This window comes from Pseudophryne corroboree, chromosome 1, assembly GCF_028390025.1.
Source record: "Pseudophryne corroboree isolate aPseCor3 chromosome 1, aPseCor3.hap2, whole genome shotgun sequence".
Taxonomy (NCBI): Eukaryota; Metazoa; Chordata; class Amphibia; order Anura; family Myobatrachidae; genus Pseudophryne; species Pseudophryne corroboree.
In genome coordinates this window covers 888,140,086-888,154,225 of record NC_086444.1, presented here as the reverse complement: position 1 = coordinate 888,154,225, position 14,140 = coordinate 888,140,086, and the positions used below count along the sequence as shown (strand labels likewise).

Sequence of the window (14,140 nt, the reverse complement as noted above, 5' to 3'; positions counted from 1 at the left end):
GGAAGAGGTCATTCCTACACTGGTAAAAGCCAGGAAGGAGGTGACTGCACAACATTATCACCGCATTTGGAGAAAATATGTTGCGTGGTGTGAGGCCAGGAAGGCCCCCACGGAGGAATTTCAATTGGGTCGATTCCTACATTTCCTGCAAACAGGATTGTCTATGGGCCTCAAATTGGGGTCCATTAAGGTTCAAATTTCGGCCCTGTCGATTTTCTTCCAGAAAGAATTGGCTTCAGTTCCTGAAGTCCAGACTTTTGTAAAAGGAGTACTACATATACAGCCCCGGTTGTGCCCCCAGTGGCTCCGTGGGACCTTAATGTAGTTTTGGATTTTCTCAAATCCCATTGGTTTGAGCCACTCAAATCGGTGGATTTGAAATATCTTACATGGAAAGTAACCATGCTACTGGCCCTGGCTTCAGCCAGGAGAGTGTCAGAATTGGCGGCTTTATCGTATAAAAGCCCATATCTGATTTTCCATTCGGACAGGGCAGAACTGCGGAAGCGTCCTCAGTTTCTGCCTAAGGTGGTGTCAGCGTTTCACCTGAACCAGCCTATTGTGGTGCCTGCGGCTACTAGCGATTTGGAGGATTCCAAGTTGCTGGACGTTGTCAGGGCATTGAAAATATATATATTTCAAGGACGGCTGGAGTCAAAAAATCTGACTCGCTGTTTATACTGTATGCACCCAACAAGCTGGGTGCTCCTGCTTCTAAGCAGACGATTGCTCGTTGGATTTGTAGCACAATTCAACTTGCACATTCTGTGGCAGGCCTGCCACAGCCTAAATCTGTCAAGGCCCATTCCACAAGGAAGGTGGGCTCATCCTGGGTGGCTGCCCGAGGGGTCTCGGCATTACAACTCTGCCGAGCAGCTACGTGGTCGGGGGAGAACACGTTAGTAAAATTCTACAAATTTGATACCCTGGCTAAAGAGGACCTGGAGTTCTCTCATTCGGTGCTGCAGAGTCATCCGCACTCTCCCGCCCGTTTGGGAGCTTTGGTATAATCCCCATGGTCCTGACGGAGTCCCCAGCATCCACTAGGACGTCAGAGAAAATAAGATTTTACTTACCGATAAATCTATTTCTCGTAGTCCGTAGTGGATGCTGGGCGCCCATCCCAAGTGCGGATTGTCTGCAATACTTGTACATAGTTATTGTTACAAAAAAATCGGGTTGTTATTGTTGTGAGCCGTCTGTTCAGAGGCTCCTACGTTTGTCATACTGTTAACTGGGTTCAGATCACAAGTTGTACGGTGTGATTGGTGTGGCTGGTATGAGTCTTACCCGGGATTCAAAATCCTTCCTTATTGTGTACGCTCGTCCGGGCACAGTATCCTAACTGAGGCTTGGAGGAGGGTCATAGGGGGAGGAGCCAGTGCACACCACCTGATCCTAAAGCTTTATTTTTGTGCCCTGTCTCCTGCGGAGCCGCTAATCCCCATGGTCCTGACGGAGTCCCCAGCATCCACTACGGACTACGAGAAATAGATTTATCGGTAAGTAAAATCTTATTTTTTTTTGTGTTTTTTGTTTTGTTTAAGGTAGATGAAACAACTTAAATCTTAAAGCAGTCTTGATAGGGTCAGATAATATATATACAGATTTCTGAGAGATACTTCACTTGTGAACAGAACAGTGTTTGCTGGAACATTTTGGAAGATATCCTTACAACATCCCATTCGATTCCATCCGTACAAAATTATGGTTGTTCAGGAACTTAATGAATGCGACTGGGAGAACCGAATGGCATGTTGTGAGCATGTTCTTCAAAATGTTCCTGGAAACACTGTTCTACTCACAAGTGACAAAGATCGCTTTCAAAAATTGACTATAAATATATATCGCAAATGAAGGCCACCATCTGGATGTCCTCCTATTCAAATCAACTGAAAATTAACTATTCCATGCACTTTTAGATTACTGTATGTGCTAAAATTTTGAATAGCATTGGATGTCTTTTTTGTTGACCTTTAAAATTTGGAAGGCTTTTTTGACTCGCCCTGTATAAATTGAATCTTTCTGGGTTTTTTTGTTTGTTTTTTTGCAGGTTCTCCAGCTTGAATAAATGGTTACTCGTGTGAAGCCATGGCTGGTCAGGTATTTACAGTAAGTACAACGTTTTATTTTGCTTGGCCAACATAGGGTAATACGTTTCTAGAGTTAAAATTTTTCATCTCTGTTAAGGTTTTGTATACTCATCAGAAGACTAAGAAATCTAAAGTTTGGCAAGATGGAATTTTGAAGCTACTGGGAGAAGGAAATCAGGTGAGTAGTTTTGTTCAGTGTGTATTTGCTTCCCGTGTATATTGGAATATTCTTAGTAATTTAATTATTGTACTGTATTGTGTATAGGGAAGTGATCACATAATTTGGCATCTTATTTCTGACACAGCATCACCCTATGCTTTCATTCTACATCTTCCAACCCCAGTACATCTCTGCTCTAATCAGCTCACTCACCCTCTTAGCCAATAGTTTTCTGCAACTTTAGAAAAGCAAGTTCTTCCTTGGAACTGGAGTAGTGGGAAGTTATGTCTGTTAACAAGGCTTGTTAGATACTACTGGTGGCCGTGACTCTGAGTCTGCCCGTGGGACAGTGTCAAGCTTGGACCGGCCCACAGGGGTACAGGAGAAACCACTGGTGGGCACTACTGCCTGGGGGCCCACCTTCTGCTCTAAGGATCAGGTTCCAGACTGTGCACTTGAATGATACATTATACATATGTTACCTTATACTGGACTATGGTGTATTTCTACAGTGTATTGCTGTTATTAATCTGTTATTGAGCTGGTACATTATCATGCATGCAGCAGCTGAATTTACTGTATATATTTATGAAGCTGCCCAGATGTTGCACTCTCTAATGGTTAGTCAAACCAATGAGGTTGCAGGCCACACCCCCTCTGCAGACTGGCCACACTCCTAACATGCTCCCCTACCACTGCATCTCCCCGGTGCCGACATGCCCCAGTCCGACACTTAGCCTTATAACTTCAGCATAACCAATTACTATAAGTTGATGATTGGCTAGTTTCTTTTTTATTATGGTATTGCTAATTGCATTGAACTGACAACAAAAAATAGTTGGTGTGAAACCAGTTTTAATATTAAATGCACATCAAGCTATTAAAATACCCACTTCCCATCTCCATATCGTTCTCTCCTTGTGTTCTGGGTGGTTTTCTCTAAAATAGAGAAGATGATAAATCACTTGTCTTTAGAATTGTTCTTCATATTGTAAGATGTTTACACCATTTTAATTATTAGTATAAGAAAAAAGTGGCATTGGTTTATTGCTACATTCTAACATAACTGTTACAGAATACACATTAATACCCCTTTTCCACTAGCTCAAAAAACTCGGGATAAAGGCCCGGGGATCGCATTTACCCGTGTTTTTTGCAAGTGGAAAAGGGTCCCCCCGCAAAAACCCGGATCAAGTGACCCGTGAATCCTGCCCGGCTATCTACCTGGATAGGACACGGGAATGATCCGGGTAGGGTTGTAGTGTAAACGGGAGCCGTGTCGATGCGACACGGGTCCCGTTTACACTGTATGGAAGGGCGGCGCTGGGAGATCATGTGATCTCCCAGCGCCGCCCCTGCCGCGTCACTAGCAGCGTCACCAACCCGGCAGTATGCCGTGTTGGTGACTGCTGATGGAAAAGGGGCTGAGCATGGGTCGCAGCCGGGCAGCTCCCGTGTCAGGCTCCCAGCTGCGACCCGTGCTCGTAGGTGGAAATCTGGTATGTCAGAGGTTCCCAAACTTTCTTGATTTTTTCTTTTTTGTGGCTACCTGTCAACCTAAGGTTTAGTTATATGGTGGTGGTGAACAGGGTTGTGCGCTTCACTTCTGCAGCGGGGTACACTGGTATTCCACAGGAAATAACATCGGGGTGTAGAGTTGGATCTTGATCCGAGGCACCAAAAGGCTAAAAACTTTCACTGTTACCAGGATGCACCGCACCGCCTCCTCTATATAACCCCTCCTCCGTGCACAGGAGCTCAGTTTTAAAGTTTGTGCCTGCAGGTGGGAGAAATTTGAAGAAAATGAAGAAAAGCTTTTACTATTATGCTGAGCCACAGCACTTCTATGTCTGGCAGACACGCTGTGCCGCAGCCCCATCACCTCCCCTTTGCGGGCGCTGTATACTCCCACGGCCTGGTTCCCGGGTACTAACTGCGAAGACGCACGGTAATTTGGCACACCGCCGCTGCTCATCTCCTGGATCGCGTGGCTGCTGGACATGGGAGACGGACCGCACTGCTGGCGAGGACACTGTACTGCTCAGGGACCCCACTATATCCACTAGGGCGATTTGGGAGCACAGGCATTTATTTTAGGCTCCTTACAGTACCGGCGGTGAAGTCCAGCATTGTGGGGATAGAGCGCTGCCTGTAGCCCCTCCACCCAGCTCCGGGCGCCATCTCCTGCAGATGTTCCCGCCCTGGAGCTGCTTTCACTTTCCCCTCACTCCCTGCTGAGACCTGGCGCCATTTTTAGCTGAAGGGCTGCTCTCTATGGAATTGCTGGTTGCTGTCTCCTCTATATAGCCGCCTGTTCCAGCGCCGTGCTTCTACAGGACACTTGAGTATTCTACCTGTCATTTGACTGTCTTAGTTAAGAAATAATAAGATTTTAAACCTACCGGTAAATCTATTTCTCCTAGTTCGTAGAGGATGCTGGGGACTCCGTAAGGACCATGGGGTATAGACAGGCTCCGCAGGAGATAGGGCACCTAAAAAGAACTTTGACTATGGGTGTGCACTGGCTCCTCCCTCTATGCCCCTCCTCCAGACCTCAGTTAGAGAACTGTGCCCAGAGGAGATGGACAATACAAGGCAGGATTTAGCAATCCAAGGGCAAGATTCATACCAGCCCACACCAATCATACCATGTAACCTGCATAACCAGTTAACAGTATGAACAAAAACGACAGTAACGGTCCTAGACCGAAGTCAACTGTAACATAACCCTTATGGAAGCAACAACTATATACAAGTCTTGCAGAGTTTCCGCACTGGGACGGGCGCCCAGCATCCTCTACGGACTAGGAGAAATAGATTTACCGGTAGGTTTAAAATCTTATTTTCTCTTACGTCCTAGAAGATGCTGGGGACTCCGTAAGGACCATGGGGTTTATACCAAAGCATCCAATCGGGCGGGAGAGTGCGTATGACTCTGCAGCACCGACTGAGCAAACGCTAGGTCCTCATCGCCAGGGTATCAAACTTGTAGAATTTAGCAAAAGTGTTTGACCCCGACCAAGTCGCCGCTCGGCAAAGTTGTAAGGCCGAGACGCCTCGGGCAGCCGCCCAAGAAGAGCCCACCTTCCTAGTGGAATGGGCCTTAACCGAATTTGGTACCGGCAATCCAGCCGTAGAGTGAGCCTGCTGAATCGTATTACAGATCCAGCGAGTAATAGTCTGCTTTGAAGCAGGAGCGCCAATCTTATTGGCCGCATACAGGACAAACAGAGCCTCTGTTTTCCTAATTCTAGCCGTCCTGGCTACATAAATCTTTAAGGCCCTGACTACGTCTAGGGATCTGGAATCCTCCAGGTCACCGGTAGCCACAGGCACCACAATAGGTTGATTCATATGGAACGAAGAAACCACTTTAGGCAAAAATTGCGGACGTGTCCTCAATTCAGCTCGATCCACATGAAAAATCAAGTAGGGGCTCTTGTGTGAGAGAGCCGCCAATTCTGACACTCGCCTTGCTGATGCTAAGGCCAACAACATGACCACCTTCCAAGTAAGAAATTTCAACTCAACCTTGTTAAGCGGTTCAAACCAGTGTGATTTCAAGAACTGCAACACCACGTTCAGGTCCCATGGTGCCACTGGAGGCACAAAAGGGGGCTGGATGTGCAGCACTCCCTTTACAAACGTCTGGACTTCTGGAAGAGAAGCCAATTCCTTCTGAAAGAAAATCGAGAGGGCCGAAATCTGTACCTTTTCCGAGCCTAATTTCAGGCCCATATCCACTCCTGTCTGTAGGAAGTGGAGTAAACGACTCAGATGAAAATCTTCCGTAGGTACATTCTTGGTCTCACACCAAGACACATACTTTCGCCAGATACGGTGATAATGTTTTATCGTCACCTCCTTCCTAGCCTTTATTAAAGTAGGGATGACCTCTTCCGGAATCCCCTTTTTTGCTAGGATTCTGCGTTCAACCGCCATGCCGTCAAACGTAACCGCGGTAAGTCTTGAGATGCACATGGCCCCCTGCTGCAACAGGTCTTCCCTCAGAGGAAGAGGCCAGGGGTCTCCTGTGAGCATCTCTTGTAGATCCGAGTACCAGGCCCTTCGAGGCCAGTCTGGGACAACGATTATCGTCTGTACTCTTCTTCGTCTCATGATCCTCAACACTTTCGTGATGAGAGGAAGAGGAGGGAACATGTAGACCGATTCGAACACCCACGGTGTTACCAGTGCGTCTACTGCTACTGCCTGAGGGTCCCGAGACCTTGCGCAATACCTCCGAAGTTTTTTGTTGAGGCGTGACGCCATCATGTCTATTTGAGGAGTTCCCCAAAGACGTATTACGTCTGCAAAGACTTCTTGATGAAGTCCCCACTCTCCTGGATGGAGATCGTGTCTGCTGAGGAAGTCTGCTTCCCAGTTGTCTACTCCCGGAATAAAGACAGCCGACAGAGCGCTTACATGATTTTCCGCCCAGCGAAGAATCCTTGTGGCTTCCGCCATCGCGACTCTGCTTCTTGTCCGGCCTTGGCGGTTCACATGAGCCACTGCTGTGATATTGTCTGATTGAATCAGAACCGGTAGGTTTTGAAGAAAACTCTCCGCTTGTCGAAGGCCGTTGTAAATGGCCCTGAGTTCCAACACATTGATGTGTAGACAGACCTGAAAAGTCTTTCCCTGTGTGACCGCTCCCCATCCTCAGAGGCTCGCGTCCGTGGTTACCAGGATCCAGTCCTGAATGCCGAACCTGCGACCCTCCAGTAGGTGAGCACTTTGCAACCACCACAGGAGGGACACTCTGGTTCCTGGGGACAGAGTTATTTTCCGATGTAAGTGCAGATGGGACCCTGACCACTTGTCCAGAAGGTCCCATTGAAAAGTCCGTGCATGGAACCTTCCGAAGGGAATGGCCTCGTAGGCCGCCACCATTTTTCCCAGAACTCGAGTGCATTGGTGAACAGACACCCTTTTCGGTTTTAGCAGTTCTCTGACCATGTTCTGGATGCCTTGGGCCTTCTCTATTGGGAGAAAGACCTTCATTTGTTCCGTATCCAGTATCATACCTAGGAACGGTAGTCGAGTTGTCGGAATCAACTGCGACTTTGGTAGATTTAGAATCCAACCGTGTTGCTGGAGCACTCTCAGAGAGAGCGCCACACTGCTCAGCAATTTCTCCCTTGATCTCGCTTTTATCAGGAGATCGTCCAAGTATGGGATAATTGTGACTCCATGCTTGCGCAGGACCACCATCATTTTCGCCATTATTTTGGTGAAAATCCTCGGGGCCGTGGAAAGTCTGAAATTGGTAATGACAATCCTGTACAGCGAATCTCAGGTATTCCTGATGGGGGGCATATATGGGGACATGAAGGTACGCATCCTTTATGTCCAGAGACACCATAAACTCCCCCTCCTCCATGTTGGCTATTATCGCTCTGAGTGATTCCATTTTTAATTTGAATCTTTTTATGTACAGGTTTAGGGATTTCAGATTCAAAATCGGTCTGACCGAACCGTCCGGTTTCGGGACCACAAATAGGGTTGAGTAGCAACCTCTACCCTGCTGGTGCAGGGGAACCTTGATTATCACTTGCTGTATACACAGCGTTTGAATTGCAGCTAACACTACATCCCTTTCCGATGTGGAAGCTGGTAGGGCCGATTTGAAAAATCGGCGCGGGGGCACCTCCTCGAATTCCAGTTTGTAACCCTGGGAAACTATTTCCAACACCCAGGGATTCAGGTCCGAACTGACCCAGGCCTGACTGAAAAGTCGAAGACGTGCCCCCACCGGTGCGGACTCCCTCAGGGGAGCCCCAGCGTCATGCTGTGGGTTTTGGAACAGCCGGGGAGGACTTTTGTTCCTGGGCACCTACCGCAGCAGGTGCTCCCTTACCTCTGGCGAGGAAAGAGGATCCCCGACCTCTTTTGGACTTGTGCGACCGAAAGGACTGCATCTGATAGAGTGTTACTTTCTTTTGCTGTTGGGGAATATATGGTAAAAAATTTGATTTACCTGCCGTAGCTGTGGAGACCAGGTCCGTCAGCCCATCCCCAAACAATACATCCCCCTTATAGGGTAGTACTTCCATATGTTTCTTGGAATCCGCATCACCCGTCCATTGGCGAGTCCATAAGGATCTTCTCGCTGAGATAGCCATGGCATTGGCCCTAGAAGCTAGCAATCCAATGTCCCTTTGAGCATCCCTCATAAATAAGGCTGCGTCTTTTATATGGGCTAGAGTTAGGAATATAGTATCCTTATCCATAGTATCAAATTGATCTGTGAGCTCATCTGTTAAAGCTGCAATTGCGCCACACACCCATGCCGACGCAATCGTCGGTCTTAGCACAGCACCCGTATGAGAATAAATACCCTTTAAGGTAGTTTCTTGCCTGCGATCTGCTGGGTCCTTAAGGGCCGCTGTGTCAGGAGACGGTAGCGCCACTTTCTTGGATAAGCGCGTCAGAGCCTTGTCCACAGTGGGGGGTAATTCCCAAATCTCCCTGTCCTGCTTAGGGAAAGGGTATGCCATAAAAATTCTTTTGGGGATCTGCGGTCTCTTATCCGGAGTCTCCCAAGCTTTTCCAAAGAACTCATTTAATTCATGAGATGTGGGAAAATTAATTGTTTCTTTTTCTTAAACATGTGTACCCTTGTGTCGGGGACTGAGGGTTCATCCACAATATGCAACACATCCCTTATTGCCACAATCATACACTGAATAGTTTTAGTCACCATAGGGTGCAATTTTACTTTGTCATAGTCGACACTGGAATCAGAATTCGTGTCGGTAGTAGTGTCTAGTGTTAAGGGACGCTTTTGAGACCCCGACAGGCACTGTGAGTCGGTCCAATCTGAGGATTGACCGCCTGATGTCCCCCCTAAACCAGATTTATCAAGCCTTTTATGTAAAGATGCCACACTTGCATGCAACGTATGCCACATGTCCATCCAATCAGGAGTCGGCACAACCGACGGGGACACACCACTCATTTGCTCCACCTCCTCCTTGGAGAAGCCTTCCACCTCAGACATGTCGACACACACGTACCGACACCCCACACACACAGGGATTTACCTATAAGGGGACAAAACCCCAACCAGGTCCTTAGGAGAGACAGAGAGATAGAGTATGCCAGCACACACCCAGTGCTTAAAAACACTGGAATATACAACCAGATAGCGCTTTTATATGTTTATAATCGTAATCTCCACTCACTGCGTCGCCAAAGTGCCCCCCTCCTCCTTTTTCCAACCTGTGAAGCTCAGCAGGGGAGAGAACAGGGAGCCAGCGTTTTCTCATGCAGCCTCTGTGGAGAAAATGGCGCTGGTTAGTGCTGAGGATCAAGCCCCGCCCACCCGACGGCGGACTTCGGTCCCTTCATCATATATTAATAAAATGGCGGGGGTCCGCGGATTTACTGTCCCCCAGCCTAATCCACCTTATTTATGGCCAAAAACGAGGTTTATTGCTGCCCAGGGCTCCCCCCCCCCCCCCCTGCGCCCTGCACCCTTCAGTGCCTGCTTTGTGTGTGTGACTGGGAGCAATGGCTTACCTCATGAAGATCTGATGTCTTCTGCCGCCTGAAGTCTTTTCCTCAATACTCACCCGGCTTCTATCTTCGGCATCTGTGAGGAGGACAGTGGCGGCGCGGCTCCGGGACGAACCCCAGGTGAGACCTGTGTTCCGACTCCCTCTGGAGCTAATGGTGTCCAGTAGCCTAGAAGCAGTGCCCAACTTTACAAGCCAGCTCTGCTTCTCTCTCCTCTGTCCCACGATGCAGGGAGCCTGTTGCCAACAGGACTCCCTGAAAATAAAAAACCTAACAAAATTATTTTTCCACAGAAAACTTTGGAGAGCTCTCTGCAGTGCACCCATTCTCCTCTGGGCACAAGATCTAACTGAGGTCTGGAGGAGGGGCATAGAGGGAGGAGCCAGTGCACACCCATAGTCAAAGTTCTTTTTAGGTGCCCTATCTCCTGCGGAGCCCGTCTATACCCCATGGTCCTTACGGAGTCCCCAGCATCCTCTAGGACGTAAGAGAAAAGTGTGTTGCTGACAATAGGTGGTACAGTTATTCTGTGATATACATCTAGTACTGCTGTGCATTGTTTCATCTCTCTGCATATACATATCTGCTATTATATGTAAATTACCTGTCCAGTGCAGTATTATTGTTGTGTACATTACTCCTGCATTTTGTTTGTGACTAAGTGTGACATATAGCTGCTGGGTCATTCCATATCAAATCAACTCAAAAAAGCATTAAAATTTTGCTGACCCTCTCCGATTTTTATGAAATTTGGTTTACCAGTAGGATGGGGGAAAAAACTAATCTACACCAAATTTCAACATCATAGGTTGATATTTTTGAAGGTGGAGCCATTTAAAAATGACCAAAATATGCAAATTTACTGCTGTGGGGGTCTTTTCGTTAGCCTGTAACTTGAGTTCTAATTAAGACCGAGAGATGAAATTAGTGTCATTTTGAAGCTTATGACTAGATCTTTTCACTTCAATTTTACTTTAGTAAGGTTGTACTAAAAAAAGTTTAATAACCTTTGACCATAACCTTGGACCTCAATTTTTTAAAATAGAGATATTTTGTTTTGTTTTTGATAATGTTTTTTTTTTTTTTTTTTTTAATGAGTTCTCCCATATTTGATTTAAACATGTACCAAATTTCACTTTGGGACTCCCATGGGATAATGCAATAACAATAATTTACTGACAAGCAGGCAGCTAAATTATACAAAATTCTCACTTGCTGACAGTGTATTATAAAGTTTTGAAAAACAGCAATATATCCTTAATATATGTAACAGACCAGGTTTTGTTCATTTAGTTTTGAAGTTGCAGACAGAGTTTCTCTTTCTGTAATGGTGTACACATGTCCTGTTGTAAAAAGTTGGAGTATTAAAAAAGTGGAGGAAGAGTTTGGTGCGTCCAATTTTATGGTTCGTGTAGCTAAAAAGCTTGTTAAAGAGAAAGGTATACTTTCCACACCTAATCCAAAACCAGGGAAGGTGCTGACAGAAGAAACTGCAAATGTTGTCAGAAACTTTTATGAATCTGATGATATAAGTCGCATCATGCCCGGAAAGAAAGACTTTGTTTCGGTAAAAATGCCAGATGGAAAAAGAGTTCATGCTCAGAAACGGATGGTTTTAAGCAATTTAAAAGAGGCGTATACCTTGTTTAAAGAAAAGTTTCCACTGCAATGTCTAGGGTTTCAAAGTTTGCAGAACTTCGCCCCAAACACTGCACCTCAGCTGGAGGAAGTGGTACACATTCAGTGGGTGTCTGCACCATCCACCAGAATGTCAAACTCATGATATTAGGTGCAAAGATTTCTGATTTGACATCAAAGGAAGAGATCCCACTGAAATCGTATAAGGATTGTTTGGCGATGATAATATGCAATCCTCCTCAGCCAGCATGCTACCTTAATGAGTGTAATGAATGTGAAGATGCCAACCGCCTCAAACATTTTACGGAAGAGTTGAGGCAGTTAATTGATGACAGCATGATGGATAATATTTCTTACAAACAATGGGTCTCTGTTGACCGTTCTAATCTTGAAACAGTTACGCATTCATCTGATTACTTTCTGGACGCTTTTTGTGACAAGTTACAAATACTGCTGCGCCATTCCTTCATTGCCAGACAACAGTTGTCTTTTCAAGCAGACCTTAAATTAAGTTTGCAACCAGGGGAGTTTTTGGTTATCTGCTACTTTGCAGAGAACTATTTGTTTGTACTGCAAGACGAAGTGCAAGGTTTCCACTGGAATAAAGCACAAGCATCTCTTCATCCTTGTGTAGCATACTTCATAGATGAGGCAGGGAGTCTAAAGCATGTCAGCTTTGTTATTATATCAGACTGCCTTCACCATGATTTTGTTGCAGCTCAGTTATTCCAGGGGTAACTCATAAATTTTCTTAAGGAAAAGTATCCTATCGTTACAAAGATCATTAATTTCTCAGCTGGAACTGCCTCTCAGTATAAAAATCGAAAGATTTCATTAATTTCTCTAACGTCCTAGTGGATGCTGGGGACTCCGAAAGGACCATGGGGAATAGCGGCTCCGCAGGAGACTGGGCACAAAGTAAAAGCTTTAGGACTAGCTGGTGTGCACTGGCTCCTCCCCCTATGACCCTCCTCCAAGCCTCAGTTAAGATTTTGTGCCCGAACGAGAAGGGTGCAATCTAGGTGGCTCTCCTGAGCTGCTTAGAGTAAAAGTTTAAATAGGTTTTTTTATTTTCAGTGAGACCTGCTGGCAACAGGCTCACTGCATCGAGGGACTAAGGGGAGAAGAAGCGAACTCACCTGCGTGCAGAGTGGATTGGGCTTCTTAGGCTACTGGACATTAGCTCCAGAGGGACGATCACAGGCCCAGCCATGGATGGGTCCCGGAGCCGCGCCGCCGGCCCCCTTACAGAGCCAGAAGAGTGAAGAGGTCCGGAAAATCGGCGGCAGAAGACGTCCTGTCTTCAATAAGGTAGCGCACAGCACCGCAGCTGTGCGCCATTGCTCTCAGCACACTTCACACTCCGGTCACTGAGGGTGCAGGGCGCTGGGGGGGGGCGCCCTGGGACGCAATGAAAATACCTTAAATGGCTAAAAATACATCACATATAGCTCCTGGGCTATATGGATGTATTTAACCCCTGCCAGTTTTCCACAAAAAAGCGGGAGAAAGGCCGCCGAGAAGGGGGCGGAGCCTATCTCCTCAGCACACAAGAGCCATTTTTTCCTCACAGCTCCGTTGGAGGAAGGCTCCCTGACTCTCCCCTGCAGTCCTGCACTACAGAAACAGGGTAAAACAAGAGAGGGGGGGGCACTAAATTGGCATATTAATATATACAGCAGCTATATTAGGGAAAAACACTTATATAAGGTTATCCCTGTATATATATATAGCGCTCTGGTGTGTGCTGGCAAACTCTCCCTCTGTCTCCCCAAAGGGCTAGTGGGGTCCTGTCCTCTATCAGAGCATTCCCTGTGTGTGTGCTGTGTGTCGGTACGCTGTGTCGACATGTATGAGGAGGAAAATGGTGTGGAGGCGGAGCAATTGCCTGTGTTAGTGATGTCACCCCCTAGGGAGTCGACACCTGACTGGATGGTCTTATGGAAAGAATTACGTGATAGTGTCGGCACTTTACAAAAGACTGTTGACGACATGAGACAGCCGGCAAATCAGTTAATACCTGTACAGGCGTCTCAAACTCTCCCTCTGTCTCCCCAAAGGGCTAGTGGGGTCCTGTCCTCTATCAGAGCATTCCCTGTGTGTGTGCTGTGTGTCGGTACGCTGTGTCGACATGTATGAGGAGGAAAATGGTGTGGAGGCGGAGCAATTGCCTGTGTTAGTGATGTCACCCCCTAGGGAGTCGACACCTGACTGGATGGTCTTATGGAAAGAATTACGTGATAGTGTCGGCACTTTACAAAAGACTGTTGACGACATGAGACAGCCGGCAAATCAGTTAATACCTGTACAGGCGTCTCAAACACCGTCAGGGGCTATAAAACGCCCGTTACCTCAGGTCGATACAGACACTGACACGGACACTGACTCCAGTGTCGACGGTGAGGAAACAAACGTATTTTCCAGTAGGGCCACACGTTACATGATCACGGCAATGAAGGAGGTTTTGAACATTTCTGATACTACAAGTACCACAAAAAAGGGTATTATGTGGGGTGTGAAAAAACTACCCGTAGTTTTTCCTGAATCAGATGAATTAAAACTGCTAATTTCTAAAAAATTATTGGCATTATACCCTTTCCCGCCAAAGGTTAGGGCGCGTTGGGAAACACCCCCTAGCGTAGATAAGGCGCTCACACGCTTATCAAAACAAGTGGCGTTACCGTCCCCTGATACGGCCGCCCTCAAGGAACCAGCTGATAGGAAGCTG

At 46.8% G+C, this 14,140-nt stretch overlaps 1 protein-coding gene across 6 annotated transcripts in view; it reads left to right on the top strand.

The window, feature by feature from the left end:
- ZGRF1 (zinc finger GRF-type containing 1) overlaps positions 1–14,140 on the top strand; it is a 363,865-nt gene that overhangs the window by 80,944 nt on the left and 268,781 nt on the right. For all 6 annotated transcript variants that reach the window (XM_063920146.1, XM_063920145.1, XM_063920142.1 and 3 more), the window contains exons 2-3: positions 2,054–2,112; positions 2,191–2,271. In XM_063920146.1, coding sequence (XP_063776216.1) covers positions 2,092–2,112; positions 2,191–2,271 — 102 coding nt within the window. In that variant the 5' untranslated portion in view covers positions 2,054–2,091. The remainder of the gene's footprint in view (positions 1–2,053; positions 2,113–2,190; positions 2,272–14,140) is intronic.